Source organism: Octopus sinensis, linkage group LG6, assembly GCF_006345805.1.
Source record: "Octopus sinensis linkage group LG6, ASM634580v1, whole genome shotgun sequence".
In the NCBI taxonomy this organism is placed as follows: domain Eukaryota; kingdom Metazoa; phylum Mollusca; class Cephalopoda; order Octopoda; family Octopodidae; genus Octopus; species Octopus sinensis.
Genome location: NC_043002.1, coordinates 762,480 through 780,297, shown reverse-complemented (window position 1 = coordinate 780,297; position 17,818 = coordinate 762,480). Strand labels below are relative to the sequence as shown.

The 17,818-nt window shown below is 38.9% G+C and overlaps 1 protein-coding gene across 3 annotated transcripts in view; it reads left to right on the top strand.

Moving 5' to 3' along the window:
- LOC115213347 (INO80 complex subunit D) overlaps positions 1 to 17,818 on the top strand; it is a 65,529-nt gene that overhangs the window by 29,811 nt on the left and 17,900 nt on the right. For all 3 annotated transcript variants that reach the window (XM_029782282.2, XM_029782283.2, XM_036503538.1), the window contains one exon: positions 3,286 to 4,742. In XM_029782282.2, coding sequence (XP_029638142.1) covers positions 3,286 to 4,742 — 1,457 coding nt within the window. The remainder of the gene's footprint in view (positions 1 to 3,285; positions 4,743 to 17,818) is intronic.

The window sequence follows — 17,818 nt, the reverse complement described above, 5'->3', positions numbered from 1 at the left end:
ACGAGGGATGCTTAGTAATGAATATCTGTAGAATATACTTCAAGTATAAAGATGTAGGTGTATATTATGGAGTTCAGACTTACGTGAAGTGGACTGTTTTAAAGAGTTTAAAATTTATGAAAGAAAAAAAAAATTCCCAATTTTTACAATGTGTATCAGTGTTTGAATTAGTATCACCATTGTTGAAAATAGATGTAGTTTGAAGTGAACCAGGTGGTTTGGTTTTAGTAAATTTTCACTTTCTGTGGCTACTTCTTTGAAAATGAGTGGAATGGCGAAATAGATTTGGAAGCAATTATGAAAATCTGTTTTTCTATTGGTGTAGGCCTGTCTGTGGTTAAGAAGCTCACTTTGCAACCGTGTGGTTTTGGGTTCAGTCCCACTACACCTTGGGCAGTGTCTCTATAGCCCTGTACTGACAATGTGGCAGAGTGAATTCTGTTAATGGAAACTGGAAGCTTGTATATCTGTGTGTGTGTGTATCTCTTTATCTATCACCACTGCTTGACAACTGGTGTTGGTTTGTTTGCATCCCCATAACTTAGCAGCTCTATAAAACAAACCAATAGAATAAGTGTCAGACTTAAAAAGAAAAAGTACAGGGGTTGATTTGTTCAACTAAACCCTTGAAAGCAGTGCCCCAGTATAGCCACAGTCTAACGACAATCATTTCTAACAAATACATTTGTTGCGTGCATGTGTGTGTTTGATTAATCTGCTCCGGCATAGCAGTTAGTACAACCATATAGTTTAGAGAAGGCCCAGCATTTGAATCCTGCAAGCAATATCACATCTCTCTTCTGTTTTATTCCCCCCTTCTCTCTCTCTCTCTCTCTCTCTCTCTCTCTCTCTATATATATATATATATATATATATATATATATATATATATATATATATATATACGTATACATACATACACACACACACATACAGGGGTTGGACAATATAATGGTAAACCGTTAAAATTTCAAACAAAATTTATTTTAATATGCAGTAGACCACCTTTGGCAGTAATTTCAGCTTGAATTCTACGAGCTATGGACTCATACAAAGTTTGAATTGTTTCCAAAGGAATTTTTGTCCATTCTTCAGCTAACCCAGTCTCCAGTTCTTGTAGTGATGATGGTGGAGGATATCGACTCCTTACAGTATATCATTGAGAGGACCCTTTAGTTCAGTTTTGTGGAGAACAACAGCCTCTCTAGTGCCCTCACTACACTGTATAAGAACACTCTGTAAAATGATTGATGTTAGGAAAGGTATGCAGCCATGGAAGCCATGCCAGAATTAAATGGTAATTTAGTCACACACCATTACAATCCATCTTGCTCGTATCAGTATGGGAAGCTGATGTAAATTCATATTATTTCTAATTACTATAACAAGATTACTATTTGAGTATCAAAGGAACTGTCAGCAAGTCCTTGCTACATAATAAATACTGTAAAATTATGTAAACTCACAAAGGAATATTAGAAATTATTCCTACATAGGAAATCTCTCTAACGTTTCTCTAGAACATTCTTTTTCATTGTTAAGAACCAGCAGTGGGAACAATAAAAGGATTACAATTTCAAAATAGCTCTGAACAAAATTAAAGCAACATTGAAAAAGACACGATTATCCTGGTAGCACAACTTAATTTAAATAATACACCATTGAATATATCTGCACCAGATGGTTTATTCTGAATTTGGATTTGATATATATATATATATAGGGAAAAAAAGTCAAGGTAGAAAATGTTATAAAAAACATTTCAGTACCGGTTTCAGTCATTGAGACTTTTCAACTGTAAGTATGGAAGACACTTAAATTTTGGAAAAATTAAAAGGAAAGTTTTTTTAAAAGAATATTTGCATAGTATTCAAATACAAGGGGCATTTTCCTTGTTTCCGCTTGTCTCTGTCTCTCTTGTTTACTCTTGTGGGTTCGAGGGCGTTGTGAATTCTTGGTACAGAAGAAGAAGAATGGAGTGCCACGATAGTAGTAGTTGAATGAGGAGAGCTTAAAGAAGTGCTGATCTCTAATTGTGGAGGGGACCTGTGGAAGGGTAGATCCAGGAAGATGTGGGATGAAGTGGTGAGAAAGGATCTTTGGATGCCAGGCCTCGCTGAGGAGATGACAAGGGACAAGGATTTGTAGCAATTTGCTGTACTCAAGAAGACATGTCATCATCATCATAGTTTAACGTCCGTTTTCCGTGCTAGCATGGGTTGGACGGTTCGCCTGGGAAGCCAGGAGGCTGCACCAGGCTCCAGTCTGATCTGGCAGTGTTTCTACAGCTGGATGCCCTTCCTAATGCCAACTGAGTAAAATTGTGGTTATCCATACATACAAGCATATCTCTTTATGGCCATACCCCAACCCCCCTTTCCCATCTGAGAATTCTTTGGTCTTGTAAGTGCCAGTGCCATATAAAATGCACTCAAGCCTGTGCCATGAAAGATGCACTCGTGGTGGTGTCCTGTAGAATGCACCTGTGCTGGTAGCATGTATCAGCACCTATCACACTCTGTAAAGTGATTGGCATTCGGAAAGGCATCCATTTATAGAAACCATGCTAAAACAGACAGTTGTAGCCAGGACAGCTCTCTGACTTGCCAGCTCCTGTCAAACCATCCAACCCATGCCAGCATGGAAAAACAGACATTAAACAATGATGGTGATAGTGATGATAATTTTCATTGTAACATTGCAAGTTTACACTCAGTTGATTTATTGTGGATAGTGATTGAATTATAGTCTCAGTTGTACTAAAGGTAAATCCTCTGCTTTTGATATGTGCATGCTTTCTTGGGGGTTACAACTTAGACACTTTCTGAGGCAAGAAATTTTATATATCAGATATTAATATTGTTATGAGAAATAAAGATTAAAAACAAAAATAGCTATCCATTTTGGAAAACTGGAAATATTCTAAAATTTTGAAAGCAAATATTTGTATTTGTCATTTATCTGCTATGACCCTCTGAAGAGCAAAGTTGAAATTTAGCTTTACACCTGACACTGTTTGAATGTTAAAATATTTTATAATTGCTTTTATTCTAACATTAGTTCATAAGTGATTTGTCATTCCACAATTCTTTTTAATAAATTCTGATAATGAGTTTGAACAAACCTAGTTTGTATGCATAAATTTTATTCAATACTTTAATAAAACCCCAATTATATATCTATTAATTATTTAAAATTTTAATTAACTATGTTGATGTGGTATTTTTATATCTGCTGTAAAAAATTTTGTAAGTTTATATATAAATAACATCTTTTTATTGACAGGTCACGAAATAGTAGTGTGCCAGTTCATGGAATGTTGCAACAGAGAGAAGCAAAAGCAAAGACGGAACGTGGCGATGGAGATATTTTCCTTGATAGCCGGATGTCTTTCAAAGATCGAGTTAAATCAAAATTTCATCTCAAACAGTGTGAAGGCAAAGAGGACTCAATTGAGGATCCCGAGGATCCCTATGCATTTCCTGATCCTGTGTCAGTTGATGTACTTAAAACTTCAACAAATCCAAGTCATAATAGTACTACTACAACTACTACTGTTACTACTGTTACTACTACCACTACAACAGCAACAACAATTACCACTAACAATAATAATGCCAATATTAATAATAACAACAACATTGTTATATTTGGTAATGCTGCTACTATTGCTGTGTCCAGTGCAGTACCATGCAGCACTAATAATGGGAGTGGTAGTACTGGTGGGCTTTCAACATCTGGAAAGCCTGTGGAATCTGTGGCTTCACACCAACCTCCACAGTGGGCCCGAGCATCAGCTGAAACAAGCGCTACGGCCGCTGCAAGTTCTGGCATTGGTACTCCCATAGCTAAACTTTATCCAGAATTAGCAGAAAAACTTGAAGGCCGAAAAACTCAAAAACCTGATCAAAAATCAAAAGGCAAAGTGGAAAGTTCAAGAACTATGAACCGGTTGCAGACGAAAATAGCTCAGAACAAAATTAAAGACAAATTGAAAAAGACTCAAGATTATCCTGGTAGTACAACTCAGTGTTTGTCTTCAACCCCTCTTGTTTCTCAAGCCTTGAATCTCAGTAGTTCTGCTTGTTGTAAAACTGCATCAGAGCCTGCTGTGGCTATAGCTTTCATGAAACCATCTCCATCAGTAGCTTTGACAACTACTGTTGCTAAACCAGTTACAGATGATGGATTTTCTATTTCTGAAACCTATGTAAAGTCATCTCCCACAAATCTACCTACTGCAGCTCTCTCTCCAGGGCTCACTCAAGTTTCCATATCCACTCCACCTTCCTCTCAACCACCACCACCACCACTACCACCACCATCACCACTTCAACCACCTCTTCCTGCTGCTTCTTCACATACTGATTCTCTTCAGAACATGTCTACTTCAAATATCAGTTCAACTTTAAATGTAACTGTATCTGAATCGAAAGTTTCTCATAAACTGCCTGCTTCTCCACCAATGTCACCATCAGGTCATTCTTCTCTTCTAAAATGCCAGCTAAAATCACCATGTCCAAATAGTACAAAGTCTGAAACCGTGTGGTCTCCCTCACATAATGCACCCAATTCTCCACAGCATACTGAACCTAAGTTTTCAGTATTACACACAAAACCTAATAAACTCAATGTACCTGATAATAAAGAAGTGATATCTAAATTGAAAAGTGAATCTGCTATGGCATTCTACATGATGCACCAAAAGAAAGCCATTCAGAATCATGATTGGCTGAATTGTGGTAAGTTCAGTTTGATTATTTTTTTTAATATCTACTACAATAAGTGGCTTTTTTTAATTACTTTTGGTTCATCTATAAGTTTGGTGCCTCAACCCCTTATAATATATATTGCACATTATTAGATCATTGATTTCAAGATATAGATGCAATTCCTACATTGCAACGTCTGCTTTCCATGCCAGCATGGGTGGGACAGTTTCACAAGAGCCGGCCACGCAGAAGCCTGCACCAGACTTCTGTGACTGTTTTGACAGGATTTTTACAGCTGGGTGCCATTCCTAACACTAACCTCTCAGCAGAGTGGATTTAGTGCTTTTTTATGTGGCACTTGCACAGGCGGGGGTCAGTTTTGGCAAGGCTTTTACAGCTGGATGCACTTCCGAACACCAACCACTTTACAGTGTTGACTGGGTGCTTTTAAGTGGCACCTGCACTGACAGGGTCACCAAGTACTTGCAAGACAAAAAAAACTTTTAAGAGGGAAGGGGGCATTGGAGGAGGTGATCTTGTGTTGGCTGATGAAAAGTGAGACAGAGAGACAGAAAGAGGTGTCTTGCTGTAGAGGAAGTACAAGGTTATCCGGCTGGAGAGAGAAATATCAGGAAGGAAGAAAGAAACAGGTGCATTAGTGCAAAGGAAACCTGAAGAAGAGAGAGAGAGAGAGTGGGAGACAGTAGGACAGTGATGGTGGCAAAATGCCAGGCATACTCATAAGGGATAGGGATCAGAATATAAATGGGATGGTTGAGTAAAGGAAGAGAGAGAGATGTAAATGGTAGCAAGTATCAGGGCATACCCTTGAGGTTTGAAATGCTATAATATGTGTAATAGGATATTGCAAAGGAAGTGTGATTAAAGAGTGGGAGGGGGGAGTAAGTGGCAAAAACCTGGGGGCTCGCAGATAGCAAAGATACAGAGGAGCAGGGCCATGAGGACAGGATTGGGCAGTGTATTAAGGAGGAAATGTGAGGAAAAGAAGAGATGTAGACTGGTAGGGTAAGGGAAAAGTTTTCTTAAGTGTGGGTGTGACACACAGGTGTCAGGGGCTAGCAGATAGCAATAAATACAGTGAGACAGGGCTTGTGGGTGGAACACAGGTTGGAGGCTAGCAGAGAGCAATGATTCAGTGAGACAGGGCCAAGAGGACAGGATTGGGGAGTGGAAGGTAAGCATGGTGCATGAAGCAGACATGTGGAGATGTAGTTTGGTTTTGTTGTGGTTTGAGTGTGTGAAAAGTTTTCTTGTTAAGTGTGGGTGGGACACACAGCACTTCTAGAAATGAGTTTTTTTGACATGGGTGGGTCTTCTCTAGAACTTCATATCACCTGGCATCTTGGTCCACTGTCATTTTCTCTGTGAGGCCTAATCTTGAGACTGGCCCTTACCACTTCATCCCACATTTTCCTGGGTCTCCCTCTTCTGCAGGCACCATCCACTTTCAGTGATCAGCATTTCTTTATGCAGTTGCATGCTACATTTTATTCCTCTTACTAGCAAATCTACCCACCTACAATGGAGGCATAAAATGAAGGAGGGAAGTCACAGCAACAGTATGTATTGAGAAATGTGTAAATGGACCTGATAGATATTACTGGCTGAGAAATCACATTATTGTTGGTGATAACAGCATTCTGTTGCAGCAGCTATATGGCGTGTTTGCGACTAAGGGACATGTAATGACAACTCATTCCCGAACTGCAATAGGCTCCCAGCCTCTGTGTCATGAATGGTTATGTGGACCACTCCTAATGAAAGCCAGAACTTCCTTTGACCACTACGTAAAAAGTATTAAGAAAAGAATGTTATTTAGATATACTTTTATTTTAGATGTTTACACTATTTTACACTTGTTTATACTCTTATACATTCAAAGTTCACAAATTTCCTTACTTAAATTAGGAATCATATTCCTTTCAATAATATCAATTTGATTAGAAAACTTCTTTGTAGACGATGCTTTCTGTGTGGTGTACACTAATTTTCAAATTACTGGTGTCTGTTGCTCTACTCATAGCAACATATAACTGGCTGTGGGTAAAAATACACCTACCCAATCTAAAGTCTGGCCCTGACTGGGCAAGCAGAATCTTTAGGGTTGCAAAAAATCAAACTAAGACTTACCCTCTCAGCTGGATGTTCTGGTACCATGGGTTATTTTGATTCACAAAACTGAGATGTAAATAGCAGCTGCTTCGGTTGACCATTTTGAATCCAGCTCCAGATTGACACACTGCAATAACCACTGAATAATTACACACACTTTTCCCATTTTATTTTCACTATTAACCATCCTCGTGACCCCCCCCCCTTCATATCTACAATGGGGCCATGAACTATAGCATGAAAATCCAGAGTTACTCATGGTCAGTGAATTTTTAATATAATTGCAAAGGTGGTTTATCAATTTAAAAATCAATATTCACAAAATCATCATACTTTCTGGTTTTTTAACCCTTTAGTGTTCAAACCAGCCATATCAGACCAAAATAGCCTCACTGTTTTATGCTCAAACCAGCCAGCTCTGACCTCTCACACCTACCCTACAAAGTCATTCTGAAAATAAACAAGGACAACATCAAAATCTCAGAGTTACAAGATGCTGTACAATTAATTTAAAACAATGTAATTAAACAGGCTTTACATTTGATAGATTAATCTGAATGCTAAAGGGTTAATGCTAAAAGCCTTCCTGATGACCGTCTTTGTAATCCCCAAAATATCGTAACCCTTAGTCCAGCTGTCTAGCTGTGAAGAGGGAACAGACAAAGAGATGGACTGACTGACATAACACCCATTATAGTAAGATAGCACATCTGACCATCTACAATGCGAAATAAAGGGATAGTATTGCAAATCTAAACCCTCTGAATTCACAAACTTTATGGTGGTGGTAGTGGTGGGGGGGGGGGCGTAATCCAGAGTTAATCCTTATCGCCAGAATTTTAACAAAAAGAATCAAAGGTGATTAATTAATACAAAATTCAATATCCACTAAATAATCATACTTTTTCACATTTTTTTCGCTAAAACCTTCCTGATTACCTCCTTCATAATCCCGAAAAATATTGTAACCATGGGTCCAGCTGTTTGACAATGAAAGGAGAGCAGACAGATGGACATAGCGCCCATTATAGTAAGATGCCCAACTTTTCTTTCAATACAGTTGCACTTTGCCGTACTTGTGCACTGATGTTGCATATCAACAGAGCATACTACCTTCATTTCTCTCCAGTCTACACATGTCTTCTGCATTCAGAGCCCATGTCTTACTACCATGGAGTATAGCCGTTCACATACAAGCATCATATAGTCTACCTTTCACTCTGAGAGAGAGAGAGAGAGAGAGTCCTTTTATTGCCAACAAAGGTAATAGCTCTCTGAAATTCCTCTACCCAATTCTTATTCTAGAAACATCTATATATGTATATATATATATATATATATATTGTATGTTTGTTTTATGTATCTTTTAATATGCTACCTTGTATTTGACAATATGCTTGAAGCATTGTTTTACAGCCAGCTGGCCCTTCCTGTTACTAGCCCTTGTTTTTCAACATATCTTAGAAGGCACAAAACTAGTGGGCAGTTTGATGGCAAGGGAGAATTCCTTAGTTAACCATGCTAAATTTTTTTTTTTGGGGGGGGGGGGGGTAAGCAGTTGTTCAGCATTTGTCACACTAAAGGTCATGCACATGACAATAGCTGACTGAAAGTTTATTGAGAGGAATGGGGGAAAAAGATGCTGGTAGTGATTGAAAAGAAAATGACAATAGAATATAAATTGCTGGCAATTTCTTGTATTGCTTATTTAAATAGAGATAATCTAATCCATGCCAGCATGGATCATGAATGTTAAATGATGATGATCGATCTCTCTCTCTCTGGAGCAGAGATGGATGTTGTAAACACTATTTAAATAAACAACTTGTGAACCCAGCTATACAATGTTACCAACCCAAATCAGACTTCTTTCTTTGATATTATGAGACAATGTTATTGCTTGTTTCAAAATATGAAAAGCTAAGAAACTTTTCTGTATTTGATTTTGTAATATTTTAAGCAAGTATTCAAAATTTTAGTTTTAAAAGATAAAGTTTCTGAAAACACCTATTTAGTTAATCAGCTTGTGCACAAAGGAGTCATTCCCATGACTGGTGTAGTGGCATCATAGTTAACTACAAAGGTAAAGGTGATGCCTTAGACAGAAATAATTACAGAGGTATCAGATTGTTGGATCAGGTGATGAAAATTGAAGCTCAACTAATTAGGATGAGAGTTCAGTATAGATGAGATGGAGTTTGGATTTATGCCAGGGAGAAGTGCTGCTGTTGCTAAATTTCTGGTAAGGCAGCTGCAGCATAAGCACAGAGCTAAAAATAATTTGTCGACACGGAGAAAGCCTTTGACAGGGTTATCTGCTCTTCTATCTGGCAGTCAATGTGGAAGCTAGGGACAGATGAGTGGTTGGTGAGAGCTATACAAGCCATGTACAGAGATGTTGTTAGTAAGGTGAGGGCTAGCAACAAGTATAACTATGAATTCAGTGTACCAGTAGGGGTTCACCAAGGATCAGTCCTCAGCCCCTTCTTGTTCATCATAGTCCTCGACAAATCACAAATCACTTCAGGTAGATGACCCTGCTCAATGTGTAGGAAAGGCATAGGCAGAAACTCTATAAGATGTACTCAGTGCAAGCTATGGACACATAAGAGGTGCAGCAATATCAGAGGAGGGTTAACCCTTTTGTTACTAACCCGGCTGAGAGAACCTATTGTTATTTAAATGTAAATTTGAACCCAAATCTCGATGGTACATTTGTTAAAACACGTGTTTTCACTTTGTAAATAGTTGGCTATTAGTATCCAACATTGCTTGACGTGATATCTCAACTCAGTGAATTTTGGGAGATTCTTTTCGGCATCGATTTTTCTTCAACTTTCAAAATGGATAGGAGTTTCATGTTATCAAGCATTGATTCCGAATTTAAAGCTTTTTGCAAAGGAAAATAGGGAGATATCGAGAAAAAGAATGAATGAGGTACAAAAGCACGTGGTGTACAATAATGAATAGGATATTTCTTTATCTGAAACCGAAAGCAGCAATTCCAAAGAAACAAAGTGGTGATAGCGACAGCAAAGACGATTTTACATCAGAATGAAGTAAAAAACTTTAAAAATGTTTTTATTAGCAATTTTTCTGAGGAGATAGAGTTTATCTATAGTCTTTCTTAGGAAGCGAAACCATTAGACTTTCATTTTTTTCAGTATGCTTGTTCGGAGCAATCACTGTGGAAGCAAACTGTTTCGCAGATTGTAAACAAACACAAAATGGGGGATCAAAATTCGGAAAATTTGTGAAGCAAATACTGGGTACTGTTGTGGATTTAGTTTTTATACAGGGAAAATAGTATTAGTCAGCATGGCTTAGGGTACGATGTAGTCTCGAAGTTATTGTTTGAAGCGATCACTGCGGAAACAAATTTACGCAGAATGTAAACAAACACAAAATGGAGGATCAAAATTTGGAAAATTTGTGAAGCAAATACTGGGTACTGTTGTGGATTTAGTTTTTATACAGGGAAACTAATGTTAGTCAGCATGGCCTAGGGAACGATGAGGTCTGGAATTTATCACTTCCATACCATAACCAGGGCCGTATATTATTTTTTGACCGATTTCTTTAGTTCGGTCAAACTTGCGGTGGATTTAGATGGATTCCAGTATTTCAGTTTATTCCACCTTTATGGTACACCTGTTCTGTTGTGCATGAAATTCAACTGATGATCTAGTGATGTGCACAATTCTTCTTTATCAAAATTTTGTTGCATACCCAATTGAGTATTAGCTGATGATTCATTTTCTATGGTGATGTTTAAACAAAATTTTAATATCTTTACCTTTTGCTCAATTTACCTGGATTTACCTGTAATTAAAGTTACTTTGAGACAAAAGTTATGCAATAGAATTGATTAAGAACCCTTTCTTTAATTATGTTCCAAATATCATATTAATATGTTGATAAGTAAAAAAGTTACAGTTATTTAATGAAACAAGCCTAAATTCATGATTATTTTAGAATTTAATTGAAACTCATGAGGGGTGTATTTTGGTCAGAAATATAGTAACGAAAGGGTTAATGCTTGTCTGCACTTTTCGTCTGCACAGATTACTTCTACTTATTCCAACTATTATACGACTTTTTCCAGTGTTTCTAGGTTTCATCGTCATGCATTTTTGTCAAAATATTTTTTTTCATCCAAGATGGAAAAACAGGGTCCACATTTTATAATAAGCTGAATGGGTGGAAGAGGGATTCAGGAAGGAAGATGCAGAGGTAATGAAGTTCTATAAAATGAGAGGATAAAGCATTTTGTATGAAGTCTAAGAATTAAAACACATTGTGAATTTTGGTAGGAAGTGTGACAAATGTGTGAAAGAAAGAGCTGTATAAAAGAAGTTAAGAAAGGTAATTGGATGTAGAAATAACAGTGAAAGAGGAGATACCCTTTTGAACAAGCAGTTATCATCATCATCATCATCATCATTCAACATCCACTTTCCATGCTGGCATGGGTTGGATGGTTTGACTGAAAACTGTGTTAGGTTCCGATCTGATTTGGCAAGGTTTCTATGGCTGGATCCTTTCCTAACACCAACCACTCCAAGAGTGTAGTGAGTGTTATTTACATACCACCAGCACAGGTGCCACTGACCTGACACCAGCATTGGCCATGACTATGGTTTCACAGGTAAACACAAACACAGTATATTACCTAAGGTCTTGGTCACCTGTCACTGCCTCCAAGAGGCCCAACGCTCAAACAGTGCCTTTTACATGCCACTGGCACAGGTGTCAGCCAGACGACACGGGCATTGGCCACAGTTACGATTTCACTTGGCTTGACAGATCTTCACAAGCATAGCATATTGCCCGACAATCAAAGGGTGCTTTTAATGGGCCACTTACATGACACTAGCATCAGCCATGACTACAATCTCACTTGGCTTGACGGGCCATTCATATTGTATACTAAGGTGTATGACTTGTTCTTTAATTTTCTAGTGATCAGAGAATGTAGACGAACCTATTGTATAGTGGAGGTTCATCACACAATTATTCAGCTAACATTCTAGCTGAAGCTGTCTCAACTTTTGCTGTAGGATTTAAGAATGAAATACTATTGTTATTTCAAAAATAACAGCAAGAATGGTTAAGGAAACATATTTTTGCTATCATCGGCTGTTTTATAGAATGTTCTTTCATAATCTGAAATGAAGGAGAGATTTTTAAACTTATCCACCAGGCCAGTCCTCATCCACAGAGAAATGATTAAAGGCATTTCATCTATCTCACCTTTTTCTCTAGACAAAGTATATCAAGGTACTATACAAGGTGTTTTTTTTCTAAAATGATAAGGAGAGTTTAAAGAGTGCTTAGCTGTTGTTTGTAGGAAGGCTAGGCTGGGGATAATGCTCTTAAAAATTGAAGCAATAAACAACTGAAGGCCTTGGCTTTACCAAAATTGAGTGTCGGCTATAGCCTAGTCACCCATATAGTTAACCAGGTGATACATGAAGGAGTCATACCCAATGACTGGTGTGGCAGCATAATAGTTAGCGGCTACAAAGGTAAAGGTGATGCCCTAGATACAAATAATTACAGAGGTATCAAGCTGTTGGATCAGGTAATGAAGGTTACGGAGAGGGTCATAGCCCAACTGATTAGGGAGAGAGTCAGCTTGGATGAGATGCAGTTTGGGTTCGTGCCAGGGAAAAGTACCACTGATGCTATATTTCTGGTAAGACAGCTGCAGGAAAAATACCTAGCCAAAGATAAGCCCCTGTACCTGGCTTTCGTTGACATGGAGAAAGCCTTTGACAGGGTCCCCCGATCCCTTATCTGGTGGTCAATGAGGAAACTAGGGATAGATGAATGGTTAGTGAGAGCTGTACAAGCCATGTACAGGGATGCTGTAAGTAAGGTGAGGGTTGGCAATGAGTACAGTGAAGAATTCCGGGTAGAGGTTGGTGTCCACCAAGGTTCAGTCTTCAGCCCCCTCCTATTTATCATAGCCCTCCAGGCAATAACGGAAGAATTCAAGACAGGATGCCCCTGGGAGCTCCTCTATGCTGATGACCTTGCTCTAATTGCTGAGTCACTATCAAAACTAGAGAAGTTTCAAGTGTGGAAACAAGGATTAGAATCGAAGGACCTTAGAATCAACCTAACTAAAACCAAAGTCCTAATAAGTAGGAAGGCAGGCAAACCACAAATTCCTTCAGGTAGATGGCTCTGCTCGATCTGTAGTAGAGGCGTATGTAGAAACTAAGATGTACCCAGTGTAAGCTATGGACACATAAGAGGTGCAGCAATATCAAAGGAAGGCTAACTGGGAAGATAGTTTTTGTATGTGGCAGATGCTCAGGAGGGATAAACACCGAAAATGTTCAGAGACCAACTTCCACCACATTCCAGGGAGAAAAACTAGAAGTAGTTGATTGCTTCTGTTACCTAGGTGACCAAGTCAGTAGCGGAGGGGGGTGCACTGAAAGTGTAGCTGCTAGAATAAGAAGGGCTTAGGCAAAGTTCAGAGAGCTATTACCTCTGCTGGTGACAAAGGGCCTCTCGTTCAGAGTAAAAGGTAGACTGTATGATGCTTGTGTACGAACAGCCGTGCTACATGGCAGTGAAACATGGGCTGTGACTGCTGAGGACATGCATAAGCTCACAAGGAATGAAGCCAGTATGATCTGATGGATGTGTAATGTCAGTGTGCATACTCGAGAGAGTGTAAGTACCTTGAGAGAAAAGTTGGACCTAAGAAGCATCAGATGTGGTGTGCAAGAGAGATGACTGCACTGGTATGGTCATTTGGTGAGAATGGATGAGGATAGCTGTGTGAAAAAGTGGCACACTCTAGCAGTTGAGGGAACCCATGGAAGAGGTAGACCCAGGAAGACCTGGCATGAAGTGATAAAGCACAACCTTCAAACATTAGGCGCCACCGAGGCAATGACAAGTGACCGGGACCTTTGGAAATATGCAGTGCATGAGAAGACCTGGCAAGCCAAGCGAGACCATAATCTGTGGCCTATGCCAGGGGTGTAACCAACCCACTTATGCATATCTTTCCTTCAGTGGACACTAAAACTCTGCTTGTGAAGACCTGTTGAGGCAAGTGAAATTGAAATCAAATCAAATTCACAAATTTGATGACTGGCACCTGTGCCAGTGGAGTGCTCAGCACCATCCAAGTGTGATCGCTGACAGGCTTCTGTGCTGGTGGCACGTAAAAAGCACCATTCGAGCAAGGTTGTTGCAAGTGCCGCTGGACTGGCTCCTGTGCAGGTGGCACTTCTTGAGCGTGGACGTTGCCAGTACCACCTGACTGGCCCTCGTGCTGGTGACATATAAAAGCATCCATTACACTCTCGGAGTGGTTGGCATTAGGAAGGGCATCCAGCGGTAGAAACTGTACAAGATAAGATTGGAGCCTGGTACAGGCATCTGGTTCACCAGTCCTCAAGTCAAATCATCCAACCCATGCCAGCATGGAAACTGGATGTTAAACGATGATGATGATGATGATGAATGTCTGCTTTCCATGCTGGGAAGGGTTAGATGGTTTCACTGGAACTGGTAAGCTGGGGAGCTGCACCAGGTTCCAGTCTGATTTGGCAAGGTTTCTACAGCTGGATGCCTTTCCTAACACCAATCACTTCAAGAGTGTAATGGGTGCCACTGACATGACACTGGCAATGGCTCTGACCACGATTCCATGGGTGCCTCTGTGAGGCCCAACATTCGAAAGTGATGAATCACCACCATGTTCCTCACATCCGGGAGGCCCAACATTCAAAGCTCATGCTTCACCAGCTCAGCCCTCACCTTCATGAGACCCAACATCTTCACCACCTCATCCCCTTTCACTCTGAAGGACAGGCCCTTTGTTACCAACAGAAGTAGAAGCTCTCTGAACTTTGCCCAGCTTATTCTTATTTTAGCAGCTATGCTCTCAGAGCATCCACCTTTAAATTGAGCAAAAAGTAAAAATATTAAAATTTTGTTTAAACATCACCATAGAAAATGAATCATCAGCTAATACTCAATTGGGTATGCAACAAAATTTTGATAAAGAAGAATTGTGCACATCACTAGATCATCAGTTGAATTTCATGCACAACAGAACAGGTGTACCATAAAGGTGGAATAAACTGAAATACTGGAATCCATCTAAATCCACCGCAAGTTTGACCGAACTAAAGAAATGGGTCAAAAAATAATATACGGCCCTGGTTATGGTATGGAAGTGATAAATTCCAGACCTCATCGTTCCCTAGGCCATGCTGACTAACATTAGTTTCCCTGTATAAAAACTAAATCCACAACAGTACCCAGTGTTTGCTTCACAAATTTTCCAAATTTTGATCCCCCATTTTGTGTTTGTTTACATTCTGCGTAAATTTGTTTCCGCAGTGATCGCTTCAAACAATAACTTCGAGACTACATCGTACCCTAAGACATGCTGACTAATACTATTTTCCCTGTATAAAAACTAAATCCACAACAGTACCCAGTATTTGCTTCACAAATTTTCCGAATTTTGATCCCCCATTTTGTGTTTGTTTACAATCTGCGAAACAGTTTGCTTCCACAGTGATTGCTCCGAACAAGCATACTGAAAAAAATGAAAGTCTAATGGTTTCGCTTCCTAAGAAAGACTATAGATAAACTCTATCTCCTCAGAAAAATTGCTAATAAAAACATTTTTAAAGTTTTTTACTTCATTCCGATGTAAAATCGTCTTTGCTGTCGCTATCGCCACTTTGTTTCTTTGGAATTGCTGCTTTCGGTTTCGGATAAAGAAATATCCTATTCATTATTGTACACCACGTGCTTTTGTACCTCATTCATTCTTTTTCTCGATATCTCCCTATTTTCCTTTGCAAAAAGCTTTAAATTCGGAATCAATGCTTGATAACATGAAACTCCTATCCATTTTCAAAGTTGAAGAAAAAACGATGCCGCAAAAAATGTGGAAAAGAATCTCCCAAAATTCACTGAGTTGAGATATCATGTCAAGCAATGTCGGATACTAATAGCCAACTATTTACAAAGTGAAAACACATGTTTTAACGAATGTACCAACGAGATTTGGGTTCAGATTTACATTTAAATAACAATAGGTTCTCTCGGCTGGCTACGGCCGGGTTGGTATTATGAACCAAAAAATTTTTCAGCCGGGTTAGTAACGAAAGTGTTAAGAGATGCAATGGAAGTTATCGAAAGTTGCATACATTATGGTGCTATGTGTAGTATTGCTATTTGTTGCCAAAAATTAAAAATTCAGGCTCTCACTGGTACTTGGTTATTTAGGAAATTACAACTCTAGGAAGATGTCTTTCAGTTTGTAAGAGCAATAGAAATTGCAGACACCATGTTATTGAAGACTGTCTTCCTCTTGAAAGTTTATAAGCAATCAGGACAGAATGCCTTTCTAGGCAACTACAATCTGCATACTGGACATGGTTATGATTTTCCTGCATGCTCACTTGTATTCTTGCACACCTTGTGAGGCAGGTGTATATCTTTTCTGTGTTTATTTGTTGCCATTACATTGTATTTAAAGATGTCTATTTGCTGCATCTAGTGAACTTGGGAAATGGTAACAAGTTTGGGTTTGGCTAACTTTCGTAGGCCATTCCCTATGTGGAGCAGCAAGCAGTGTTGCCCTTCAGGAGGGTTACTTGCTTATTCAAGATATTGTTCAATGATGTCTTTTCCAAGTCAACATCAGATTATTGCTACTCCACAATTGTCTGCATGCAAGATCAGACTTTAGTGTTATCTTCCTGGTTTATTTCTCTGAGCTTTTCATGGAGAATATATTTTAAGTATTTTTAAGAAAAAAAGTTATGATTTTAAATATTTAAAAAAAAACTTTGCAGTGCTTATCTTTTCTTAATAGCGTTCTTTTCCTAGTAAGTGTTTTAGTGTGTTTTGTATTTCTTAGTATGTTCTTTTACTTCAGTAATTTGTTGTAACACTGTAGTTGATTGAGCCTGAGCATACAAAATAAGGAATATTTTAAAATTTGGGAGGTTCTTTACTGCACATATTGCTGTATATCATCATCATCATCATCATCATTGTTTAATGTCTGCTTTCCATGCTGGCATGGGTTGGACGGTTTGACTGAAAACTAGTAAGCTGGGGAGCTGCACCAGGTTCCAATCTGATTTGGCAAGGTTTCTATGGTTGGATGCCCTCCTTAAGACCAACCACTCCAAGAATGTGTAGTGGTTGCTTTTTACGTGCCACCGGTACAGGTGACAGTTGCCATGACACCGGCATTGGCCACAAGTACCATTTCACTTGGCTTGGCAGGTCTACACAGGCACAGTGTATAGTCTAAGGTCTCGGTTGCCTGTCACTGCCTCCAGGAGACCCAACACTTGAACGGTGCTTTTTGGAATTTGTCTAGTATTTTCCTAAATGATTGACTGCTGCTGTTTCTTCAATGACAATCTGCTTTGTGTAGTTTTCCTGGACATCCATGCTATTCGGTTCTCAGACATTCAATTCTGAGAGTTACAAGTGAAGCTCTCTTTCTCTATCTTCAAACTCAAATATAAGCAAGTACCACAATATATTCTTCTGTTGTTTTCTAACAATGGGATTGGAAACATGTTTATGAAATTTTGCCCTAGTAAAGTATATTTTTCAATATCTGAGGATGTCTTTTTTTTTTCTGCCTTGTTGGCATTTCAATAGTTAATTGTAGATACATATGGCAGTTTTTTTTTCTAGTTTACTGTACAAAGATGTAATAAATAAAGTGAGAGTTAACTTGAGTTCAGCAACAAAGCATAAAGATAGGGATGTAACAGGGCTGAGTCCTCAGCCACCACTGATTCACCACAGTGCCCTACTAGCCATCACAGAGGAGTTTAAGACTGGCTGCTTGTGAGATCTATACACTGATAGTGTAGTTCTTATAACTGAATCTATAGTGGAATTAGAGTGGATATTCAAGGTATGGAGGCAAAACCTAGAATCAGAAGGCCTCAAAT